The 25,970-nt window shown below is 37.1% G+C and overlaps 1 protein-coding gene across 5 annotated transcripts in view; it reads right to left on the reverse strand.

Annotated features, from left to right (window-relative positions):
* atg7 (ATG7 autophagy related 7 homolog) overlaps positions 1-25,970 on the reverse strand; it is a 123,147-nt gene that overhangs the window by 57,117 nt on the left and 40,060 nt on the right. For all 5 annotated transcript variants that reach the window (XR_013795893.1, XR_013795894.1, XR_013795895.1 and 2 more), the window contains exons 13-18: positions 22,051-22,245; positions 18,380-18,533; positions 15,818-15,894; positions 12,408-12,523; positions 9,662-9,737; positions 757-837 (exon numbers count right to left, since the gene is read on the reverse strand). Coding sequence is in view for 1 of the 5 variants with exons in the window: in XM_079597525.1 (XP_079453651.1) it covers positions 757-837; positions 9,662-9,737; positions 12,408-12,523; positions 15,818-15,894; positions 18,380-18,533; positions 22,051-22,245 (699 nt within the window). In the remaining 4 variants the exon portion in view is untranslated. The remainder of the gene's footprint in view (positions 1-756; positions 838-9,661; positions 9,738-12,407; positions 12,524-15,817; positions 15,895-18,379; positions 18,534-22,050; positions 22,246-25,970) is intronic.

The following is a 25,970-nucleotide window of genomic DNA, read 5'->3' on the forward strand; positions in this document are numbered from 1 at the left end:
TAACACTGAAAATGTATATTTTTAGGTAAACTATTTCTGTAAAAGACATGGATAGGATCCCCTCGACACTGACCTCACACAGTCTTGCATCAAACTGTAAAGATCTGAGACATTTTACGAGGCTTTTTATGTCTTTACAGCGCAAAGAAAATAGAAAGAGAGAGAGAGAGAGAGAGAGAGAGAGAGAGAGAGAGAGAGTGAGAGAGTGAGAGAGAGAGCAAGAGAGAGAGAGAACTTGGGAGAAAGTGAGTGGAGAGGGGGAAGGGAAGAGTTACGGCTTCAGACGTACCAGTGTGTGTTCGGGAGGAAGGAGTGGCTCCGAGAACACTAAATAAGAGCGAGGGCGAGTGAAAAACCACATCCACACATGCAGAAGAGATTTATGAGACGCGAACCCGTCGACAACAGCGCGACCGCTGGGAAAAAACACTTCAATTCAGCCCTAATTACTCGCATGCGACTGTGACATCAACAAGAAGCTTAATTCAACACACATGGCCTCTCTACCACACACACACACACACACACACACACACACCTACAGATACTTCAAATATCTGCAGGACAAGCATGCTTGAGATGCCATTACACTCTGACACTCCTATCACAAGCACAGTATTTGATTATAAATGATTGCATTATAATAACAAAACTGTTATTAAAACATTATAATGCATTATAATTTTTAGTCAACGCTTGACGTTTTTAATAAAGTATAATTTTAATAAAGCATGTAAATGGTAAATGGTCACTTACTACTGGTGAGCATGCGGTGCATTTGTCAAACGCCAAACTTGCAGGAAGGACGTTGTCAAATCTTGCCAGGAATCCTCGAATCTGGAAAGACAACAAATGTTTTTAAGCAAGTAAAGAAAACATTCCTCAACCTCTAGCGCCACCTGGTGTGTGTTAGTAAAAACTGCAGGAAGCAACGATATAAAAATCAAACAAACACTTTATTTTTAAGTGACGTAGTTGCACGTTACTACATGTACTTACTATAGTAATAACAGTAAATTTTGCATAATTAAAAGTAAATAACCCTAACTCTACATGTAGTTAATTAATATTACTCAGTACTTCTTTAAGGTGCAATGTAACTACTTAACCTTAAAATAAATCAAATTTAGATTACACTTTATTTTAAGGAGTCATTGTTACAGTGTAATTATATATTTAAGTAATAATATTAACAACATGTACTTACTATAGGGTTAGGGTTTGGTTGAGGATTAGTTGCATGTAATTATGCATAATTTACTGTTATTACTATGATAAGTACAAGGACGCTGCAAAAAAAAAAAAAAAAAAAAGTCCTACCCAAATTTGTCTAATTTCTGTAATATTAAATATTCATATTAATTTCACCTCATGTTAATTTTGGGGTCTGAAAAAATCCTAGAGCCATTTTAATGTCAGAAACACACTCAACACTGAAGAATCAGTGAGATATTTCATGGATGCTCCTAATCTCATGTAAAAGGAGTATTAATAAACTTTCAATTTGTAACATAGACAAAATATTGCATTACTTATGTTTGTGTTCTCAGAGAAAAATACACAATGAATTTGAACAAATCTGATCGCGGCGAGTTTCCTCTTTAAATACATCATTATAAAAACCAAATCATTCTTTAAATCAAAACACAATAAACTCTCACACACTTTCCAATCAAGAAACAGTCGTAGCATACAGTATATAAGTATAAAACGTCGACAATATATGGTTTATCTCCGGTAATTTCATGAGAATAAAGTATATTTATAATGCAATGCTAATCAACCGAGCCTTTCTCATCCCATAAAATACTGTTTAATTTTAAATATCCCATATAATACTATATATTTGATCTGTGTTTTAAATTGATTTCCATTATATTTATTGAATATATAGATATTTATTATAAAAACTTTAGGATTTTCTTTGTTTTACATATTCATTTATTTTACTATGCATGTGTGTGTGTGTGTGTGTGTGTTTATTCAATATAAATTATATGAGGTTATATAGATTTATTATATGTATTTCCTATATACAATTTATTTTCTGTATTTTATATATATATATATATATAGAGAGAGAGAGAGATAGAGAGTTTATTTATTTTACTATTTTATTTGTTTGTTTTTTACTATGTATTTTATTTGTTTTCACAATTTTGTGTTTTATATAGATATATATTTTTTTATATTATTTTATAATTTTTACTATACTATATATTTGTATAAACCCTTTCTGCAAGTAAATGTAAATGATTATTGGTGGTTTCCGTATGAAAGCTCAATGTTTTCTTGTGACGTATAATATATCTGGCGGTGTGTGTGTGTGTGTGTGTGTGTGTGTGTGTGTGTGTGTGTGTGTGTGTGTGTGTGTGTTACACACTCCTCACACAGTCTCGAGAGTTATATCGTAATTGAAAGCAAATTAAAGCGCGAGCGTGAGGACAGATAAGAGCGGTCGGGTTTACATTACGCATTACCCATGAGTCCCTGCGCTCAGCTCAACACACTTTGATGTGAATCCACACTCATGGTGTCAAATCCACAAAATAAGACGGATTCATATTTAGAAATTCCTCCAATGTCTTTCTGTTCAAATCTAATTACGTTTTAAATCAAAGTGGAGGGAAGAAATATCCGGGAAATGAAGTTTGAGCATGAGATATTACCATATTAAACATTTCTGAATGTCACCGCAACAAAATATGAAAGCAAGAGTCATTTACTGTAAAGAAAGATGCATACTTTACAATCAAAACATAATAAAATACTCTTTATGCCTCCAAATCATGTTAGTTGTGGCCACAATATATGTTTTCAGTTATTAATCATCCGGGCTGGAAAATGAAACGTTGCAGGTTTGAAGGAAAAGAAAAGAAGTTATTTGAGGTTCAACACACACACACACACACACACACACACGCGTGTTCAAGGGTTCGGGGTCGGAAATATGATTTAATGTTTATGAAAGTGTGTCTTCTGCTCAGCAATGCTGCAGTTATTCCTGGAAGCTTGTTTACACCACGGAATAAAGAATAAAAAAGGTAATTGCGACTTTTTAGCTCACAATTTTGACTTTATTTCTATATAAATATAAAATAAATATCTATATAAAGTAGCAATTGTGTTATAAAATCCAAAATTGGAGATATAAAGTTGCAAATATCTTATAAAATGTTTTATTTTGTGGCGGAAACAAGCTTCACATTTATTTGATCAAAAATACAGTAAAAACAGTGAAATATTATTATATTGTAAATCATCAGTTTTATATGTGAATATATATAAAGTGTAATTTATTCCTGTCAGGAACACACGTGCGCGCACACACACACAACACACGCGCGCACACACACACACACGCAGTTCCTCGGGCGTCCAGCAGGGGTCAGTGTGAGCCAGCGAGACTCTTCCCACTTCCCAACATCATCGTGCAACATTAATCCTCATAACACTCCATCACATCCAGAGTGATTTATAAGGTCAGGGATTATAATGACCCAGTCGTGGCACGTGTCCGCTATTGTGATGATACTGAGTCTCAGTCAGGAGAGCTTTCCTGATTAATCACATTATCCGTAAGGAGTCGCATATCAATTATGAGTTCTGGAGGAGGGAATATTCAGTGGAGCTCATAACCCGGAGAGCGGCTCTTTGACGTCTGTAGCTGCGTCATTAGCCCCCTGTGTGTGTGTGTGTGTGTGTGTGTGTGTGTGTGTGTGTGTGTGTGTGTGTGTGTGTGTGTGTGTGTGTGTGTGTGCGTGTGTGTGTGTGTGTGTGTGTGAGCTTCAGCACACAGGCAGGGGGTCCTGCTGTGCCACTTTATGAATTATAGCGAGACTGTAAAATTGGAGGATGCAACAATATAAACAACTGCATGTAATATGCATCATGAAAACAAGTTATGTTTCTGCTTTTCTATGGTGTCTATGGTACACGCAGAAATAATTACAATGAAATAGCAAGTAACACATTGACTTAAACATGAGATTTTGATTTTGAATAGTATCTTGTAAAATATATTCCAAATAATATTTTTGACACCATGTCAAAAACGGGATCATTTGCACTGCAAATTGTTTTTTTCTATTTTAGAAATGTTGTTTCTGTCTTGTTTTCCAGCACAAATATCGAATCATTCTTAAATCAAGATACATTTACTGGAGAGGAACAATAACTGAAGTGAATTTATGCTTAAAATAAGATCAAATATTTGGCAAAAATGAACGTGATTCTAAAGGAAAACATTGGCAGATACTTGTTATTATTTTACGCAAAAACTCGCTTGATTTTGATACAGTTTTCAGTAAACAAGACTTAATATCTTCAGTCGTTGCTTCTCCAGTAAATATATCTTGATTTAATAATGTTTAGATAGTTGTACTGATTCATAATCACTTATTTTTGAATAGGAAAGATTGATTAACGTCATATAATTAGGGAAAAATGGGAAAATTGGAATTGTTAAGTGGAATCAGAATCAGTTGTTTATTAATCCAAACCATAACATCAAATCTGGCTTCGTCATACACACTGTTTTTTTTTTTTTTTAACTAAACGGCAAAAATCATGGCTATGACATCACAACCATGAGCTCATTAACATCAGCAATATTCAGCAGCTTGGCTCCTCCCACTGAATTACACCTACACAGAGTTTAGCCAATCACATCAGAGGTCATTTAAATACTAAAGTCTTAAAGGGACAATTCACCCAAATCATGATGTCATCGTCCATTCTCAAAATAACTTTTGTTTTTTAATTTTATGTTCCACACGAGGAAGGCGGCCATACAAGTTTGGAATAACACGAGTAAAGGTTGACCATCTTAATTTGTCCCTTTAACCCCTTATATTAACCCCTTATATTAACCCCTTATATTAACCCCTTATATTAACCCCTTATATTAACCCCTTATATTAACCCCTTATATTAACCCCTTATATTAACCCCTTATATTAACCCCTTATATTAACCCCTTAACCGCCGGCGGGCCCACAGTCATTATATATTTAAAACAGTAATATCCTATACTAAACCTAAACTAATCTTGACAAACTATATATCATTTGAAAGCTTACAATCTCTAGTTTACATATTTAGTGCCTGATTTTCAAATTAAATTACAGAGGAGCCGTAATTTATCAATTTGCTACAAGAATATGTTCATACTCCTAAGGCATGTTCAGACTTTTATTTTGAAATAGTGATGAACATGAAAAATCGTGAAATAATGGTAGAAACCTCAGTTTGTTTTCATGCCAAGAGTTCAAAAGATAGCATCCATTCAATTATTTTAGAAATAAAGCTCTGAAAATGTTTTAAATATAAAGAAAATAATACTAGATTCAGCATTAGTGATGTGTCAGCGAGCTATAATGCACATACGGGATCTTCTGTGTTTCTTAGAGGTTGAATTAATTTCAAAATCTGCCAAACTTCCAACACTACTTCTAAATAGGATGTATACTTCATAAATTGTATGAAAATTGTAAAAATGATGGTTCAGACTCAAACCACATATGGAGATGGAGGCGCCCTTATATGGGCAGTGATGTCCACTAGTGGAGAAGTGTGGTACTGCGCCCAAACTACATCTCACTGAACGCTCCATTTACTGAGATATCAACCTAACATTTAAACACAACTTGTTCCGATTTTTTTTTGCCTTTTTAGAGTGCACCAGGTTTTGAAAATATATATTTTATATAAAATATGAATAATAACATTTTTAACATTGTACATTTTCATAAACTCAAACTTCTATAACTTTTTCTCTGTTTAACTTCCTTAATTTATTTCACTTCTACACAAATCTGCCAAATATTTTCTTTAAAACAAGACCAATCTTACATCTATATTCCAAAGCTTTCTTGAATTACAAACGTTTAAGTTCAAAATGTGCATTTTTATGTGTATTAAAAAAAGGGGGCGCTTCAGGGGTTAAAGGTACAACGGCAAAACGGCCTGTTCAAACACTTACAAGTGTGCGCTCGACAGATGTACACTACAGTCATGATGTAGATGTGACTAGACGCATTCCCTGAGGATTGAACACAAGAAAGGGACTCGAGTCGCTATAAATGTATGTGGTGTGACAGACAATGTGTGAGAGTGGATGGGATCTGACATGGGAATAGAGAAGCAAATAATGACAAAAAAAGCTACAGAAGACTTTTTTCTGTCCCCAGTCCCCATCAGTGTGATTTCAGCACGATTAACTATAACAGCCCTGATCTCCAGAAACCAGCATTACATGGAAAAGAGCGGTGTGAACATTCTACTAAATATCTCCTTTTTACATTCGTGCTCAATATTAATTCAAAGGCTCAGAGCCTACAAAAAAAAAAAACTTTGACGGACATTATAATTATAATTGCTTTTATTTTGTGTTTCTTTTCTATGTAAAGCATTTTGAATAACTGTTTTAATGTCCCTTGCTTATATTTTGTGATTATTTTTATTCCTTTCTATGTAACGCACTTTGAATTGCTTTGAATATAAATAGACTTGCCTTGCCTATAATTAACTCTAATGATAAAGTGCAGGACTTGACCCGCTCAACACGGTGCATGCGTGTGAAAAGTGCCGTCAGACTGGATGTTCAGACAATGAAACGAGGCCGTTCGCAGGTCAAGAGGAGCAGAAACACTTTATCTTCATCCCTAATATAAGCTTCCCTGCTCTTCCTCATTCTCCAGAGTCCAGAGACTCATAAAGCCGGTGAACGTCTCCAAGCGTGGCCATCACGAGCCTCCACAATCTCATTCTTCAATGGCAATCCAGACACACAATCGACTTCACACACACACACAGTGCTGTAACCCACTACATTTCCACAAAACCTGCCCACACACACACACCAGCACCGCAGTCTATGTTAATGAGTCTCGTGACTTCAGTCAAGTCACTTTTATCTACAATACAGTAATAATATCAAAGCAGCTTCGCAGTGATAACATGAAAATAACACAAAGTTTGTTTCTAGAAGAAAATTGTGTCACCGTCCACCTTAAGGCAGATCAATAATATAGTTGAATATTAAATGTCCCCAACTAAGCAAGCCAAAGCCAAGGCAACATCTAAATCTCAAAATATATTTTGATTTTTAGAATGTTTAATCTAAATTCGCCTTTGGCTAAGCCACGCCCTAGAATGTAGATTGACCAATCACAGCGCAGCCAAGAACGAGCTCCACAGCGGTCCGACACTTCTTCACAGCGCTCCATTGACTTTAACACCGGCGTCTCGTATGTTTGGTCTCGGCAGGCTATTACCGTCGTAGTTTTATCAGAAATATGGTTAACCGTTGTGTCTGGGGCGTTTGTAACACAGATACGTGTTTCCCAGAGAGGCTGGAGGCGGTGTCCGTTTTTCCCTTCCCAAAACCGGTCAAATCCTGACAAGTGTCGTCTTTGGATTAAACTGTGTGGACGTCCTCAGTCAGCGAAACCCCTCAAGATCAACAACACACTTTTGTGTTTTAACATTACCGTGGAGTTAGACAGTTTTATGCTGGTTTATGTTATGATTTCGGTTCTCTACGCTAATTGTTGATACGCTAGCACACGCTGCTAATAAACACAACTTTATACTCGCGTAGTCCGTTTGCTTTGTAATAACGATTATAGAAGTGAATAGAGACCAGCTCTGCATGAACAGTGTTGCTCCTGATATTGTGAGTCCCAGTCTCCGTCTCCATCAGGATATGATGCGCTGGGTCATGTTTTGACTGTGACCGTTATGCTTTTGCCTCTATTTGGATCTTGTTGTTGCTTGTGTTTCTCCGGTATGTCTTGAATAAAGCCTTCGAACGCACACTGAGCCCCTTCTGCCTACTTCTATCCCACACTTTATTTGCTGCTTTATAAAAGTTTGATAAAAGTTCAGCAGGAACAGCGTCACAGCATAAGCCATGTTGATACCAAACCAGAGCCCAGATAAAGTTGACGGATGTAGCAACAGTAACTAAGGGGGGCGGGGCTTAGCCAAAGGTGAATTGTAATATTCAAATCCATTTTCACTTTAAACATTTTTTTTATTTGTCTTTAAAGGATTAGTTCACTTTCAAAACATTTTTTGTTGATAATTTACTCACCCCGATGTCATCCAAGATGTCCATGTCTTTCTTTCTTCAGTCGAGAATACATTTAGGTTTTTGAGGAAAACATTGCAGGATTTTTCTCCACAGAATGGACTTCAATGGCCACCATCTCTCCCGATGTTCAAAAGCCAGATCAAATGTCTGTCTCAGTGCAGCTTCAAAGTCTCGACTCGATCCCAGTCGAGGAATAAGAGTCTTATCTTTATCTTATCATTTTCTAAAGAAAAATTATATACTTTTTAACCACAATTGTTTGTCTGGTTTTGGTCTGCGACGCGCCACGCATTACGTCATCACGGTGGAAAGGTCAAAGGTCACGTCATCTATCTATAAGTTATTTGTCTGTGTACTCCGGTTCAAAAAAGTAGGGAAGGGCGAAAAACTCCATCTCATTTTCTTCTCCAACTTAAAAATCATCCGACATCTTTGTTTTAATTTATTTTTATTTTTCGTGACCTTTCCACCGTGATGACGTAATGCGTGGCGCGTCGCAGACCAGCACAAGACCAACAAGTGTGGTTAAAAAGTATATAATTATTATTATTTATTTTTTAAATGACCGATGGTTTGCCTAGATAAGACTCTTATTCCTCGACTGGGATCGAGTCGAGACTTTGAAGCTGCACTGAGACGGACATTTGATCCTGCTTTTGAACATCGGGAGAGATGGTGGCCATTGAAGTCCATTCTGTGGAGAAAAATCCTGGAATGTTTTCCTCAAAAACCAACATTTCTTCTCGACTGAAGAAAGAAAGACATGGATGATCTTAGATGACATCAGGGTGAGTACATTATCTATTTTTTTTGAAAGTGAACTAATCCTTTAATTGTTTATTATTGTCTTATATTGTATTTGTCCAACTAAAGGTACATTTCTTACACATATTTTGATCTTTTGTTACCTTGTGAGGTTACATTTTAAAATATGTAAATTAGTTTGTCTGTGCTGCTCAGTCACTTGCAAAACACCCTTAAAATCCAACATGAAAAATAATTGTGATATTGTGAATCGTGACCCGTGATTCAGAGGGTGTTTGCATACGGTAATAATAAAGTGCATTATTATAATTAGGGATGCCCGATATATCGGCCACCATATCGGTCTCAGTCGATATATGTTCATTTTTAATGCTATTGTTATCGGTCCGATAATAAAATCTGGCTGATATATTAAAGCCGATAAATACTGTATTATTTCCTTCAGCTGAGACTCTTCAGATGCGACTGTTCATCATGATGGGTTTAAACTGTTGAAATATGATTGGAATCACTTCATAAAGGAAAATACAGTAAAGTGCAGCACAAGTGTGTCATATCGGCTACATAACATTATATTGCGAACATCATAATTGTGTGTTTGGGACGTGGATTTTAATGGTGAGACTTGTGTTTTTGTAATCAGACTCTCAAAAATGATATAAAAATTTGGATTCAGATTTTTCGGCCAATATATCGGTTAGTGGCTTTTTAAATATACAGAATTATCGGTTATCGGTATCGGCCAAAATGTTCATATAAATATATATGTATAAAATAATATATATATCCATAACTGACCTGATGTGGGACGAGACCCAGTGATGTTGGCGGTTCATTCATCCGGTCATCGCTGCTACTGGCCACTGCGTAACCTCTGCCAGACAAACACAGATTCATGCTTAGAGACTTTAAGTGTGTGTGTGTGTGTGTGTGTACACCTACTTAACTATATTTTGGGGACAAATTTGTACCCAGAAATGACCAAAACCTGACAAAATCTCCAGAAACATCCTTTAAGGACGTGTGTGTGTGTGTGTGTGTGTGTGTGTGTGTGTGTGTGTGTGTGTGTGTGTGTGTGTGTGTGTGTGTGTGTGTGTGTGTGTGTTTGTGTGTGTGTGTGTGTGTGCTTATCCGAAGCACGCACACGTCTCAGACACAGCGCAAATATTGAGTTGTCTTTCAAATCTTGTGCTTGAATGGACAAATTCACACAGAAGTTACGTCAACATGTCCGTATCCGAGCAGACACACTCTCATGCCTAAAGTAAACTTATACAGACGAGAAAGACAACGCATGCGTAATTCTTTTTATTAATTGGTCACACTTTATTAATGAAAACTAAGCTTTTCCAAAAGTTTCTCATCCAAAACACCTGAAAATGGCTTGAAAACGGTGTGGACGGAGAACGTTTTTAAACGAAAACAACGTTTTCAAATGTATCTGGAATAATGTAGACGCAGCCTCAGACGAGAGATCAGAACCAATCAGAGCGTCCTGCTGCGCATATTAAAAACACTGGGATAGGAAAAATGTATTTTAAAATCCCCCAAATGATTAAAACTCTGACTTGAATGTGGTTTCTGAAGTGTGAGTGTTCTCCGGTCACAGTTTGGCAGCAGCGAGCAGCGGTGGATCTCTGACTACACAAGGGTTTCTTCCTCTGCTGCTCCACGTCTGAAGGCTTTAATCCCGGCTCTATACCAGCGTAATGCATCCGAGAGAGACCGACTGTGGGACGCCAGCACTATCTAGGGCACTGAGAGGGACGGCCCCTGCTTTTTAAAGTCTTCCTTCAAAAGTAAACATGAATGAAAGCTTTCTATACCCTCTCATTCATCTGGAAATACATGAAAAGCAATACACAGGCTTTTCTGCACTCCAGATATGACATTACAGCGTAAGTGTAAAGTGTAAAGTGTTCCTTTTTTTGCAGAGTTGGAAATTAAGCTAAAGCCATATTCGGATGAGAATAGTTTTCTAAACGACGGGGAGTTTATGTACTTATCTACTCAAGTATCTTACTCTTACACTGACACTCTTATTAAAATGGCCAGCCTTCGCAATTTTGCTCTATTTATTGATTGTATATGTTATTTTTTCATCGGATACCATCCAAATTGAAATTAAATGAAAGCATGCCGAAGAGTGGTGTGTAAACGGTAGGTCACATTTCCTGAACACACTCGAAGCGCTCGACCAATCACAACACACTGCTCAAGCCGACCAATCAGAGCACAGTGTGCTTTTCAGAAGGAGGGGCTTCATAGAGACAGGAAGTAAACAGAGCGTTACTGACAGACTGGGAAGAGAGGAGCCGCAACAATGGAGAATATGAGGAGAATAATCAACATTCAAGCAGGAAAACCTGTGGAAACTTGTTTCCGCCTCAGAATAAAACATTTTAATAGATAATTGCGACTTTTTATCTCACAATTGCGAGTATACATCTCACAATTCTGACTTTATTTCTCAGAATTGCATGTTATAAAGTTAGAATTGCAAGTTTATTTCACGCAATTCTGAGATAAAAAGTCAGAATTGTGAAATAAAAAGTCACAATAACCTTTTTAATTTTATATTCTGTGGTGGAAACGAGCTTTCATAAAAACCTGTTCTAGTAGAGCCCCAACACAACATTGACTATGTAAAAGGGAATATTATGGCCTCTTTAATTAAGTTCATCATCCAGGTATTTGAAATCTACTTCTTGATGGAATTGTCAGTGTGAACACAGTACTCAGAAAATGGCATAGACAAATTACTAGCTGTAAAGTTTATACATGTTAAAACAGCTTCAGTCAGGCATTCTTCATGATATTTCTACAATGCGTCAGAATATAGAATATATAACCAGGGTGCGATTTGTGAAAAAAACAGAGGGGGGGATGTTTTGAAACATTTTTATTTATAAAAATAAATCATGAGAACATGAACTTAATCACTGCATTTGCAGGAATTGTAAAATCTTTTTTCTTATTAACTGAAGTAGCCTAACGCAATATTTTTACTCTAATAGCTTATCTTTCCCCACACATATGAACTGTGATCATGCAATAGCGTTAACTTTACATCGCGATGCTGAGCTACAGTGAAATGATAGAAAAGACATTATCTGTGATAGCAATTCGCCTCATTCGCGCAAACTGGACGCTCGAATGAGGCTCGCGTCTACCGCACCGCGCTAAACACCGCGCCGCAGGACCTCTAGACGCGCGTAAACGCGCCTTTACATTGACTTAACATTGAAATCACTCGCGCCAGACGCTCAAGAGAGAGTGAGTAATCATTTTTAAATAAAATTTACTTTAATCAAACCACGGATCCGTGATAAATTTTGTGATCCGTCTCGCACTATGTAGTAGCACTATGATCACTTTGAGGGGAGGATAAATTTATCCCCACCGCGGATAAAAATAATGAAGCAGAGGCAGGGACACATTGACCAGAAAGGGGGAAATCCCACGCATCCCCCCCGGCAAATCGCACCCTGTATATATATATATATGAGATTCACAGTAGTTGAAGTGAATGAATGGCACGTACCCCTCTGGGTGCTGGAGAACAGACACCATCAGCTCCACAGCAAGAGCTCCAGCGATCATGGCCAGACCCGGACGGCTCACTGTACACTGCTGGTCTAGGGTCCTGTCTCTGGTGGACTAATGAGAGGAGAAGAGCTCAGTAATGAGAGGAGAAGAGCTCAGTAATGAGAGGAGAAGAGCTCAGTAATGAGAGGAGAAGAGCTCAGTAATGAGAGGAGAAGAGCTCAGTAATGAGAGGAGAAGAGCTCAGTAATGAGAGGAGAAGAGCTCAGTAATGAGAGGAGAAGAGCTCAGTAATGAGGGAGAACAGTTCACTAATGAGGGAGAACAGTTCACTAATGAGGGAGAACAGTTCACTAATGAGGGCAGAACAGTTCACTAATGAGGGCAGAACAGTTCACTAATGAGGGAGAACAGTTCACTAATGAGGGCAGAACAGTTCACTAATGAGGGCAGAACAGTTCACTAATGAGGGCAGAACAGTTCACTAATGAGGGAGAACAGTTCACTAATGAGGGAGAACAGTTCACTAATGAGGGCAGAACAGTTCACTAATGAGGGCAGAACAGTTCACTAATGAGGGCAGAACAGTTCACTAATGAGGGAGAACAGTTCACTAATGAGGGAGAACAGTTCACTAATGAGGGCAGAACAGTTCACTAATGAGGGCAGAACAGTTCACTAATGAGGGAGAACAGTTCACTAATGAGGGCAGAACAGTTCACTAATGAGGGCAGAACAGTTCACTAATGAGGGAGAACAGTTCACTAATGAGGGCAGAACAGTTCACTAATGAGGGCAGAACAGTTCACTAATGAGGGCAGAACAGTTCACTAATGAGGGCAGAACAGTTCACTAATGAGGGAGAACAGTTCACTAATGAGGGCAGAACAGTTCACTAATGAGGGAGAACAGTTCACTAATGAGGGCAGAACAGTTCACTAATGAGGGAGAACAGTTCACTAATGAGGGAGAACAGTTCACTAATGAGGGAGAACAGTTCACTAATGAGGGCAGAACAGTTCACTAATGAGGGAGAACAGTTCACTAATGAGGGAGAACAGTTCACTAATGAGGGCAGAACAGTTCACTAATGAGGGCAGAACAGTTCACTAATGAGGGAGAACAGTTCACTAATGAGGGCAGAACAGTTCACTAATGAGGGCAGAACAGTTCACTAATGAGGGAGAACAGTTCACTAATGAGGGCAGAACAGTTCACTAATGAGGGAGAACAGTTCACTAATGAGGGCAGAACAGTTCACTAATGAGGGCAGAACAGTTCACTAATGAGGGCAGAACAGTTCACTAATGAGGGCAGAACAGTTCACTAATGAGGGCAGAACAGTTCACTAATGAGGGAGAACAGTTCACTAATGAGGGAGAACAGTTCACTAATGAGGGAGAACAGTTCACTAATGAGGGAGAACAGTTCACTAATGAGGGAGAACAGTTCACTAATGAGGGCAGAACAGTTCACTAATGAGGGCAGAACAGTTCACTAATGAGGGAGAACAGTTCACTAATGAGGGCAGAACAGTTCACTAATGAGGGAGAACAGTTCACTAATGAGGGCAGAACAGTTCACTAATGAGGGAGAACAGTTCACTAATGAGGGCAGAACAGTTCACTAATGAGGGAGAACAGTTCACTAATGAGGGAGAACAGTTCACTAATGAGGGAGAACAGTTCACTAATGAGGGAGAACAGTTCACTAATGAGGGCAGAACAGTTCACTAATGAGGGCAGAACAGTTCACTAATGAGGGAGAACAGTTCACTAATGAGGGAGAACAGTCACAGTTCACTAATGAGGGAGAACAGTTCACTAATGAGGGAGAACAGTTCACTAATGAGGGAGAACAGTCACAGTTCACTAATGAGGGAGAACAGTTCACTAATGAGGGAGAACAGTCACAGTTCACTAATGAGGGAGAACAGTTCACTAATGAGGGAGAACAGTCACAGTTCACTAATGAGGGAGAACAGTTCACTAATGAGGGAGAACAGTTCACTAATGAGGGAGAACAGTTCACTAATGAGGGAGAACAGTTCACTAATGAGGGCAGAACAGTTCACTAATGAGGGAGAACAGTTCACTAATGAGGGCAGAACAGTTCACTAATGAGGGAGAACAGTTCACTAATGAGGGAGAACAGTTCACTAATGAGGGCAGAACAGTTCACTAATGAGGGAGAACAGTTCACTAATGAGGGCAGAACAGTTCACTAATGAGGGAGAACAGTTCACTAATGAGGGCAGAACAGTTCACTAATGAGGGAGAACAGTTCACTAATGAGGGAGAACAGTTCACTAATGAGGGCAGAACAGTTCACTAATGAGGGAGAACAGTTCACTAATGAGGGAGAACAGTTCACTAATGAGGGAGAACAGTTCACTAATGAGGGAGAACAGTTCACTAATGAGGGCAGAACAGTTCACTAATGAGGGAGAACAGTTCACTAATGAGGGCAGAACAGTTCACTAATGAGGGAGAACAGTTCACTAATGAGGGCAGAACAGTTCACTAATGAGGGCAGAACAGTTCACTAATGAGGGCAGAACAGTTCACTAATGAGGGAGAACAGTTCACTAGCAGGGTCAAACTACAGCCAAAACCACAAATCATGGAAACCAAACCTATTCATTATGGGCTTTCGCACCGGTAGTTCTAGGAACTGGCCACCAGGGGGTTCCCCGAGAACTAATGCTTCCCTTAGGACTTTTATTTTGACGGCGCTGAGAACGCCAGAGCTACACAGTGCTCGCGTTCTCCGTGTTCATTAGTTTACGATCTGTCTAATACATTATTAGATAGAACTGTTATTCATAGAAAGTAGACAGTAATGAATATCCAGTGTTGCTGAGCAGAAACACATAATCATGTTTCTCTTGCTCTCCTCAAAGTTACGTTGGATTCTCTCCTCAGCGTAAAGATTAAGAGCTTCATCTATCACTGTTTTACATGTTCATGAGTTAGTTTGTGGAGTAAATATGTTGGCTATAATCTGTGTGATTACACAGCTTTTTATAAAATGGCGGGTGCTGGTGTTTCGCGCGTGTTCGGCCAATCCACGTATACCGTCACTGGTAGCTCCTATAGCGCTGGTTTAGACCGACTCTGAAGTAGGAGTAAATTAGATCATCATACTTCCGCCAATAGTTCTAGGAACCATGAAAAGCTTCCTCCGGTGCAAAAGCCCCTATTATTCAGTTTGAAAAAAAATTATTCAGTTTGGATATAATTTTCAATCATATTTTGCTTCAGGTTATGATTTCCAGGTAAGAGTGTCCATTGAATTCAAGGCACTTTGGCATATGATTGACTGGTTTGAGCTAGAATTTAATATAATACGTGTCCAGAGGAAAACCTAATTTCACTACAGATATGAAAGTGTGTGATTAAAACTCACGTCTCCAGGGGCGACCACATCATTACAGAAGTAGCAGCCGAGGCGGTGTCCGGGAATGTTGGAGAACAGAGACGCTCCTGAGAATTAATACAAGTCATGCTTACAGCAGAATAACCAGAAAACACCTCAGAATCCCAGAATACAGCATCCCTATACAAACTGACCAATCAAACTCTGAATCTTGATCAGTGAAATGCTGTTAACCAATCCTGTGAATGCATAGATTTGAAGTGATCATGTGTATCATATTGCACTTATTAGTGTACGAACATCTCCAAAAGCTAAATAAATGTTAGAATTTTTCTGGAGGATGGAAGTCAGTTTGAATGTTTTGTCATTAGATGACAGTTTTGCATTTTAATAATATTTTATTTAAGGATGCATGATACCATATCATATCGGCTGATTTATATGTTAATATCGTTATCGGTCCGATAAGAAAATGTGGCTGATATATTAAAGCCAATAAATAATGCAATATTTCCTTCAGCTGAGACTCTTCAGATGCGCAGTGTTCAACATGATGGATTTAAACGGCTTGAAATATGATTGGAATCACTTCAAAAAGGGAAAAATATGATTGGAATCACTTCAAAAAGGGAAAAATATGATTGGAATCACTTAAAAAAGGAAAAATATGATTGAAATCACTTAAAAAGGGAAAAATATGATTGGAATCACTTAAAAAAGGAAAAATATGATTGGAATCACTTAAAAAAGGAAAAATATGATTGGAAACACTTAAAAAAGGAAAAATATGATTGGAATCACTTAAAAAAGAAAAAATATGATTGGAAACACTTAAAAAAGGAAAAATATGATTGGAATCACTTCAAAAAAGGAAAAATATGATTGGAATCACTTCAAAAAAGGAAAAATATATGATTGGAATAATTTAAAAAAGGAAAAATATGATTGGAATCACTTAAAAAAGGGTAAAAATATGATTGGAATCACTTCAAAAAGGAAAATACAGTAAAGTGCAGCACAAGTCTGTCATATCGGCTCCATAACATTATAATGAGAACATCATTATTGTGTGTTTGGGACGTGGATTTTAATGCTGAGACTTTAGTTTTTGTAATCAGACTCTCAAAAAAATTAAATAAAAACTTGGATTTAGATTTATCAGCCAATATATCGGTTATCGGCTTTCAAATATAAAGAATTATCGGTATCAGCCGATAAATATGTAAATATCATATTGACGCATCCCTAATTTTATTGAAATGTTAATTTTTAATTCATATTGCGGTCACACTTTATTTGAAGGTGTCTCTGTTACAGTGTAAATATACTTTTAAGTACTGAGTAATATTATTTAACAACACATACTACAGGGTTAGAAATAGGGTTTGGTTGAGGGTTAGTTGCATGTAAATATTCATAATTTACTGTTATTACTGTGGTAAGTACATGTAACATGGTCACTGTAAAATAAAGTGTTACTAAGACTTTTTACCAGTTGTGTCTGAACATCAAAATGTAACTAAAAATAACTATATAATACGTTTTATAAATAAAATAATAAAATTTTGTCTGATACCGATAACTCTTTATATTTGAAAGACGATAACCGATATATTGGCTGATAAATCAATTTTTTTATGATGTTCTCAATATAATGTTATGTAGCCGATATGACACACTTGTGCTGCACTTTACTGTATTTTCCTTTTTAAAGTGATTCCAATCATATTTCAACAGTTTAAACCCATCATGATGAACAGTCGCATCTGAAGAGATTAACATTTATGACATAAACCTGCTAAAACTGAGCTACACAAATCAGAACGTTTCATTTATTATCTCTGACAATACGGTTCTTGGCATGAACAAACACACTCAAAATCTTGCAATTTCCTTTGAGTAGATATTGCATAAGGAAAAGATTGTAGACTATATACAATGGATAAATATAGTTAAAAAGTTTAAAGTCCCCCTGTGGTGTAAATCCAGCTGTTAATGTAGTTTATGTGTGTATGTGGTGTTATTAATCTGCTTTAACACACACCATGTGTAAGTTCATAAGTGGACAGCATTGCTGAGTATTTTCTGCTTTAAACTGCAGTGAACCAAAGACAGTCTCAAAAACACAGTTTGAAATCGCTGGTGTTTCTGACGTCACACACTACCTTGACCAATCAGATCAACGTGTGATCGTCCACCAGTGGATCTCTGAGTGAGTAAGTGAGTGAGTGGAGGCGGGGCTCATTTGCATATTCATAGAACCACACATACTAAATGAGGGTATATCTGTGGCAATAGCAACTATACATTGTATGGGTCAAAATTATCCATTTTTCTCTTATGCCAAAAATCATGAGGATATTAAGATCATGTTTATGAAGATATTTAGTAAATGTCCTACCGTAAATATATAAACATGTATTTTTGTGAGTGAATGCAGCACAATCGTGAACATAAATGCACAACTTTAAAGGAGATTTTCTCAATGTTTACATTTTCAATAGTTGTGTCTCGGCCAAATATAGTCCTATCCTAACAAACCACACATCTATGTGAAGCTTATGTATTCAGCTTGATGATGGTGTACCGCACCTGGAGTGACCGTGGATGCTGGCGTTGAGGAACACGAGGAGCTGGAAGAAGCAGACATGGGGCTGGACTCCTCAGACTGAGGCTCTTTGGCTTTCTTCAGGCCGTGTCTCATCACCACAAACGTGTCGAATCCCAGAGCAGCGTTAACTATCAACTACACACACACACACACACATATTCAAAAAGCTTCAGACTGGATATCATCAAAGTAAACCAAAAGATTTAAAGCAAAGAAGCAAAATAATTCCAAAACTGTTTAAATTGGTCTTTGCTCAGACTTTTGGAGCTAGCACATGTATTATTATTTTTCCTAATAACAGAAAACTAATACTTTTTACTTATTACTTTTTTCCTACACTACTGTTCAAAAGTGTGAGGTTTGTAAAGTTTGTTAATGTTTTGAAAGAAGTCTCTTATGCTCACCAAGACTGCATTATTTGATCAAAATGTGAATATACAGTAAAGTGTCATTTACTTTATTTTATTTTTCTGAATTATTTTATTGATAGAAAGTTCAAAAGAACAACATTTATTTGAAATGGAATCTTTAGAACATCATAAATGTCTTAACTGTCACTTTTGATCAATTTAATGCATCCTCGCTGAATAAAAGTATTCATTTCTTTCACAAAAAAATATTTCTGACCCCAAACTTTTGAAGGATAGTGTTTATTTTGTAATTTTCCATTCCGTCATTCCAGTCTAGGTGAGTGACAACATTAGATGGTCAATATATATTAAGAGAGATCTCTAGTGCATGACAGGTTTATTTATTTTTTCATTAAGGAACATTTCTGTATAGTCTGTGTAGTCAGATTGGTTATATTTTGCACTGAATCATATGCATGCATCAACCAGTATGCATTCAGATGTATGCATGCAAACCTAAACGCAAACTCACAATGAAATATAATTAACATGCACATGTGCAGTATGCAAATGTAGAAGCGTCCTATCTGAGGTTAAAGGTGGGGTATGTAATTCTCTTTTTTGGCCATTTTTTCAAAATCACTTAAAATCCTATTCCTAACCCACTTACAGCCACTGAGTTAGAAGCACTGAAATAAAAATGAAACAATTTAATCATCTGTGGAACAGGCAGGACTCGAAAAAACTCCAGCCAATCATTTCCAAGACCACCTAGAATCATTGGACAGTAAGTGCGTCAATCAATCGGTCGTACCCCCCCCCCCCCCCCCCCCCATCCATGTCCATGTTCTTTGAATGGGTGGAGTCAAAGGAAAGAAGGTAGGACCATTTGAGTTGTGTATTTTCAAAATCTGCCAGCCGTTTTGCAAATCACATACCCCACCTTTAATGCGAGACACGGCAGGCAAAAACATTGTTTTTTTTTCACTGGTCAATTTAGAGATTTTTTCTTTCAGACTTGTGGTGAAAAAAAGTCCAAAATACACATTAAGGTCTTTATTTTACTACACTTTGTCTATTTGCGTCTGTAGATTTCTCCGAAATTCACCAAAAGTTGGCGTTATAAATCATCATGCTCCGCGATCTCTCTCTGCTTCCTTTAATCACACACACCGCTGGAAAGCTCTCTCTTCTTTACAATGCTGTCGATCCAAATATGGTAATTTCCTTTCGTGAAACCAATCGTGAAAGTATAATGGGCATTTAAACCTAAAAGTGAAATCTCATTGGCTGATGTCAATGTCTGACGCCGTGATTGGTTCAGATGCATCACGTGACGCGCTCTGACACTCAGATGTGTGTGTTTGACTGTTTTTCTGCTCAGTTGAAGGCCATAAATGCTGTGTTTATAAGTTTTGATGTGATTTAGGTGGTGTGTATTGTTGTTGCTAATGATTTGATGAGATATTGTGTCAGTAAATAGTTGTTTCCACTAAAAAAGTATGATTTTTTACATTACAAATCTTTAAATGCCTTTTTCTCAAAATGAGTTTTTTGTCATTCTCCAGTGACACATCTCAGCCGATGTACACCAAACTCTCCAGTTACACACTTAGCAGTATTCTGAAGATATGTTCAGAGGGATTTGTTAATAAATCATTCCTGGCCTGATTTATGTGACATTTTAATAAAAAAAATATGGCAAAAATATTTTTTTTAAGGCTATGGACAGTATATTTAGATTTCCTAGGTCATGAAAGCATATATCCTGAAATCCCTCTGAACATCTTCTTTCATCTTGTGTGTAATCAAAATGAAAAAATAATTTTGCACCTGGCTTTATCATATGTTCAGATCTATCTACCGAAAATATATGCAAAATTGTGCGTATTTAATGAGATAATGCATACTTTGCATAATGAAACATACAAATGTCAAAAACTTATACATAACTAATACATTTTTTTAATGAACTTGTCTAAGTAATCAACTGAGGAAGTTTCATGGTGATATCTATTATTTTAAAATTGTACCCTATTCACCTGTAGTGTCTCGCTTTAAAGGAGAACTCCGGTCAATTTTAACATTGAGCTCAATTTTTAGTAAATTTGGAGTGCTGTCAATACAGAGAACAACGACAAAAATCGGTGTTGCCTACACTGTGTTATCCTCTTTTTAAAATTTGCACCCTGTTGACTTCAATGGGGCAAGTTTTAAACCTGCTTTTATTTCTCTTATCATCCTTGATGTGTCATACAAGTGGTATTTTGGGTGGAAGTCCAAAGTAGTCGATTGTCGAGTTCAGGCGCGTGATCATAGTAACTAAACCTATGCGCGTGAACTCGACAATCGACTACTTTGGACTTCCACCGAAAACAGGAACTAAATACAGGTCTGTGCGCTGGCTGATATAACATCATTTTTATTAATATCTTTCACATCTACTGCAGTCAGATTCACTCGTGTTCACTCTTAAGGAATCACTCAACATGGCTGGGCACTTGTAATGACACATCAAGGATGATAAGACTAAGAACTGGTTAAGTTTAAAACTTGCCCCATTCAAGTCAATAATAGGGTGTAAATTTTAAAAATAGGATAACACAGTGTAGGCAACACCGATTTTTGTCGTTTTTCTCTGTATTGACAGCACTCCAAATTTACTAAAAATTGAGCTCAATGTTAAAATTGACCGGAGTTCTCCTTTAAGTGTTCTTAAATCTGATATAAAGGCAAACCCTGTGTAACACTTACCAACAACTGTGGGAATAACACACTGGTAACACTTTACAATAATGTTAATAATTTAACATTAGTTAATGTATTTACTAACATGAATTTACAATGAGCAATATTTGTTACAGTATTTATTAATGTTAGTTAATAAAAATCCAGCTGTTCATTGTGTGTTCATGTTAGTTCACAGCGCATTAACTAATGTTAACTAATACAACCTTTGATTTTAATAACGCATTAGTAAATGTTGAAATTAATATGAACTAAGATTAATAAATGCTGAAGAACTATTCTTAGTTCATGTTAACTAATGAACCTTATTGTAAAGTGTCACCGGTTTTTAAAAAGACCAAAGCTGCATTTATTTGTTCAAAAAAAAAAATTAAGTAACTGTTTTCTGAATGAGTATATGATAAACTAATTTAAGTAGTTAACTAATGTTATCTAATGAACCTTATTGTAAAGTGTTACCGTCATGCTATATAAAAAGGCAGGCATGGGAGGAGAAAATAAATAAATAAAGCACTCCTTAAATAAAAGATAAAAGACTGTCGAGGGGAAGCTACCTTTCTCTGGCTCGCAGCGATGACTGTGGGAAGCCATCGGCTCTCGCGAGTGTCCATCAGCAGAAACACCACGTCGTGTTCGGAGATAAGCTTCTCCAGCTGCTCCACATCATGCCGAGCTTGAGCCGTCGTCGACTCCGAGAAGCTCACGGGATGTCCCGGCATCGGGATGCTCATGTTGTGGCCCTCGGCGTTCTGAACGGGACCAATGATACACACACAGGTGAAGCTCGAAACATTTCAATATCGTGCAAAAGTTCATTTATTTCAGTAATTCAACTTAAAAGCTGAAACTAATATATTATATAGACTCATTACATGCAAAGTGAGATATTTCAAGCCTTTATTTGTTATAATTTTGATGATTATGGCTTATGAAAGCTTATGAAAACCCCAAATTCAAAATTAGAATATAGTGAAAAGGTTTTCATAATCTGTAAGCCATAATCATCAAAATTATAACAAATAAAGGCTTGAAATCTCTCACTTTGCATGTAATGAGTCTATATAATATATTAGTTTCACCTGTAGTAGTCAACATTTGGTTCATTAGTTAACTACTATGAAATAATGATGAACTGCAGTTATACAGCATTTATTCATCTTTGTTAATGTTAATATCAACATTTACCAATACTTTATTAAAAATCTTGTGAACATTAGTTAATGCACTGTGAACTAACATGAACACACAATGAACAGCTGGATTTTTATTAACTAAAATTAACAAAGATTAACAAATACAGTAACAAATGTATTGCTAATGGTTGGTTCATGTTAGTTAATATATTAACTTATGTTAACTAATGAACCTTATTGTAAAGTGCTACCAAAACCTTTCATCAGTTACACATGAACAATACCGTTCTTGTGTAAGGACAAGTGTTACAACTTCAAATGTTGACTACTGAATATTCACACATGATATGAAAATGCTTAGTCAATAAAAAGATAAAAGATTACGTGCAATGCATTACGCCACAATGATTTTGAACACCAAATCCTGCAACAGATTTTTTCCACCCACTATATATCAATAAAATTTTTCTGAATACATCCATTCTGAAGTATCTACCGAGCAAATGTTCGAGCTGTTTACAGACATCTGCAGTTCAGAAGCTTAGAAAATAAACATCATCATCTGCATAGCTCTGAAAGTATATTCCATGCTTCCTGATTACATTACCTAAACCATAGACCATGTAAACAGCAGCGGTCCTAAAACCGAGCCCTGTGGGACTCCATAAAAACACACATTTTCCTCAAAACAAACCAACGAAAAAACCTATAGATAAACGTGGACTTTAGTTATTCGTGTTGTATTACCAGCGTTGACAGTGAGTGGGAATAATATCCTGCATTGTATCAAAGGCTGCACTGATATCTGATAAAATGCGTTTTATTCGGCACACAAAAGTCTCAGATCGTTCACATTTCAAACAAATGCTGTTTCTGTACCGTAGTAAGAATGAGAAAGTGAGTTTCTTGTGTAGATTATCACTTAACAAATTTATTTCATTTGGCAAAGAAAGCCTAATTATATATATATATTATTCAAAAGTTTGGGATCGGTAAGATTTTTAATGTTTTAAAAAAAAGTCTCTTCTTAATTATGTTATTAACAATTAAAAATAACTGTTTTATGTGAATATACAATAAAGTGTAATTTATTCCTGTGATCAAAGCTGAATTTATCATCATTACTCCAGTCTTCAGTGTCACATGATCCTCCAGAAATCAGTGTAATATGAGGATCTGATGATCAAGACACATTTATGATTTTGTTAATTTTTTTCAGGATGCTTTGATAAATAGAAAGTTTCATTTATCTGAAATAGAATCTAAATTGTAATGATATTTCACAATATTAATGTTATTAAATAAACGCAGTCTTAGTGAGCAGAAAATACTTATTTTAAAAACATTTAAAAAAATCGAACCCAAACTTTTGAGCGGCAGTGTGTACACATATATAAATATAAATAATATAATAACTTTTTAAGGTTTGTTTTTAAGAGTTTAAGGGATTTAATAAGTTTGTGAGTGCATTCTTGAGTTACTGCCTTCTCACATCTACAGCTTTACTCCGATCAGTAAATCAAGAGGATTTTTTCATACATTATCAGAATCTGAATTCAAGCTGGTATAGTGGGAGTAAGACTTTAATATTAAAGGAGGAATGGAAAAAGAAAAAGAAAAATCAAGACATAGAGAGAGAGAGAGAGAGAGAGAGAGAGAGAGAGAGAGAGAGAGAGATTACGTAATTAGTGTGTGTGTGTATCCGGTTGGTTTAATTGGCCCGACACACACAGGGGTTCTGTGAAGGTGAATGTGTGGCATAATTAGCAGATCGATACAGGATGAGAAGATGAATTAATGATGAGCAGAGTAAACACACACACGGAAGATTTCATCACGGAGGACGGACGGGCAGCTGCTGCCGACACACACACACTCACTCTCTCTCTCTCTCTCTCTCTCTCTCTCTCTCTCTCTCTCTCTCTCTCTCTCTCTCTCTCACACTCAAACTCGCACGGTCGGTCGGTCGGTTGGACGCTCGCTCACTCACTCACACACACTCTCACACACACTCACTCTCACACACACACTCACTCACTCACTCACTCACTCACTCACTCACTCACTCACTCACTCACTCACTCACTCACTCACTCACTCACACACACACACACTCTCTCACACACACACTCTCACACACCCTCACACACACACACAGACATAGTAACACAAACACACAGACACACTCTCTCTCTCTCTCACACACACTACACACACACACACTCTCTCTCTCTCTCACACACTCTTACACACACACACTCACAGACATAGTAACACAAACACACAGACACATTCTCTCTCTCTCACGCACTCTCACACTCTTACACACACACACACACACACACACACTCACAGACATAGAAACACACAAATTATTTAGCCAGGTGTACTGAAACATGCCTTAATAAGGGCCTGTCCGTTCACACACACACACACACACACACACACACACACAGCGCAACAGATCAGATGGTGCGTGTCTTACATAAGGATATCACTCCCGCTCTTGCTTTAGCACCTCCGGTCTTTGCACTCGGGAAAAATAACATTTGGAGCAAATGAAGAAACTGGCAGGAAAGAGACTTTTATAACGAGGCCCTTCTGAGGTGCGATCGGGTAATAACTTGACCAACACGAGTGTGTGTGTGATGGAGATTCTGCATCCACTTCACCAGTGTGACAGAAACACAGCTCCAGTGACGATACAGAGATACAGAGACCCGTCAAACATGAAGGAAGGCGAAGACATTGAAGAACTAATCAATGAAGTCAGTAAGATAAAAACTATGTATTTCATAATATAGCCATTAGTCATTTAATAATTTAGCCACTATTCAGCCATTGTGCAGGATTACGCCACTATTAATTCATGAAAAATCTTCATTTCTATGAAAACCTCAACACAGATTGTCACTCTGCTCGAACACTCTCATACTTATAGACATTTGGTTTGACATTTATTTAATCTTCTCAATCACAGCTACAGTATCTCTATTTACTATTATGTATGAAATTTGTAATCCTCATTTGATGTTTTATTAAAGTCCCCCTGTGGTGTAAATCCAGCTTTTAATGTAGTTTATGTGTGTATGTGGTGTTATTAATCTGCTTTAACACACACCATGTGTAAGTTCATAAGTGGACAGCATTGCTGAGTATTTTCTGCTTAAAACTGCAGTGAACCAAAGACAGTCTCAAAAACACGCTTTGAAATCGCTGATGTTTCTGACGTCACACACTACCTTGACCAATCAGATCAACGTGTGATCGTCAACCAGTGGATCTCTGAGTGAGTGAGTGAGTGGAGGCGGGGCTCATTTGCATATTCATAGAACCACGCA

This window comes from Phoxinus phoxinus (assembly GCF_949152265.1).
Source record: "Phoxinus phoxinus genome assembly, chromosome: 22".
NCBI classification, from domain to species: domain Eukaryota; kingdom Metazoa; phylum Chordata; class Actinopteri; order Cypriniformes; family Leuciscidae; genus Phoxinus; species Phoxinus phoxinus.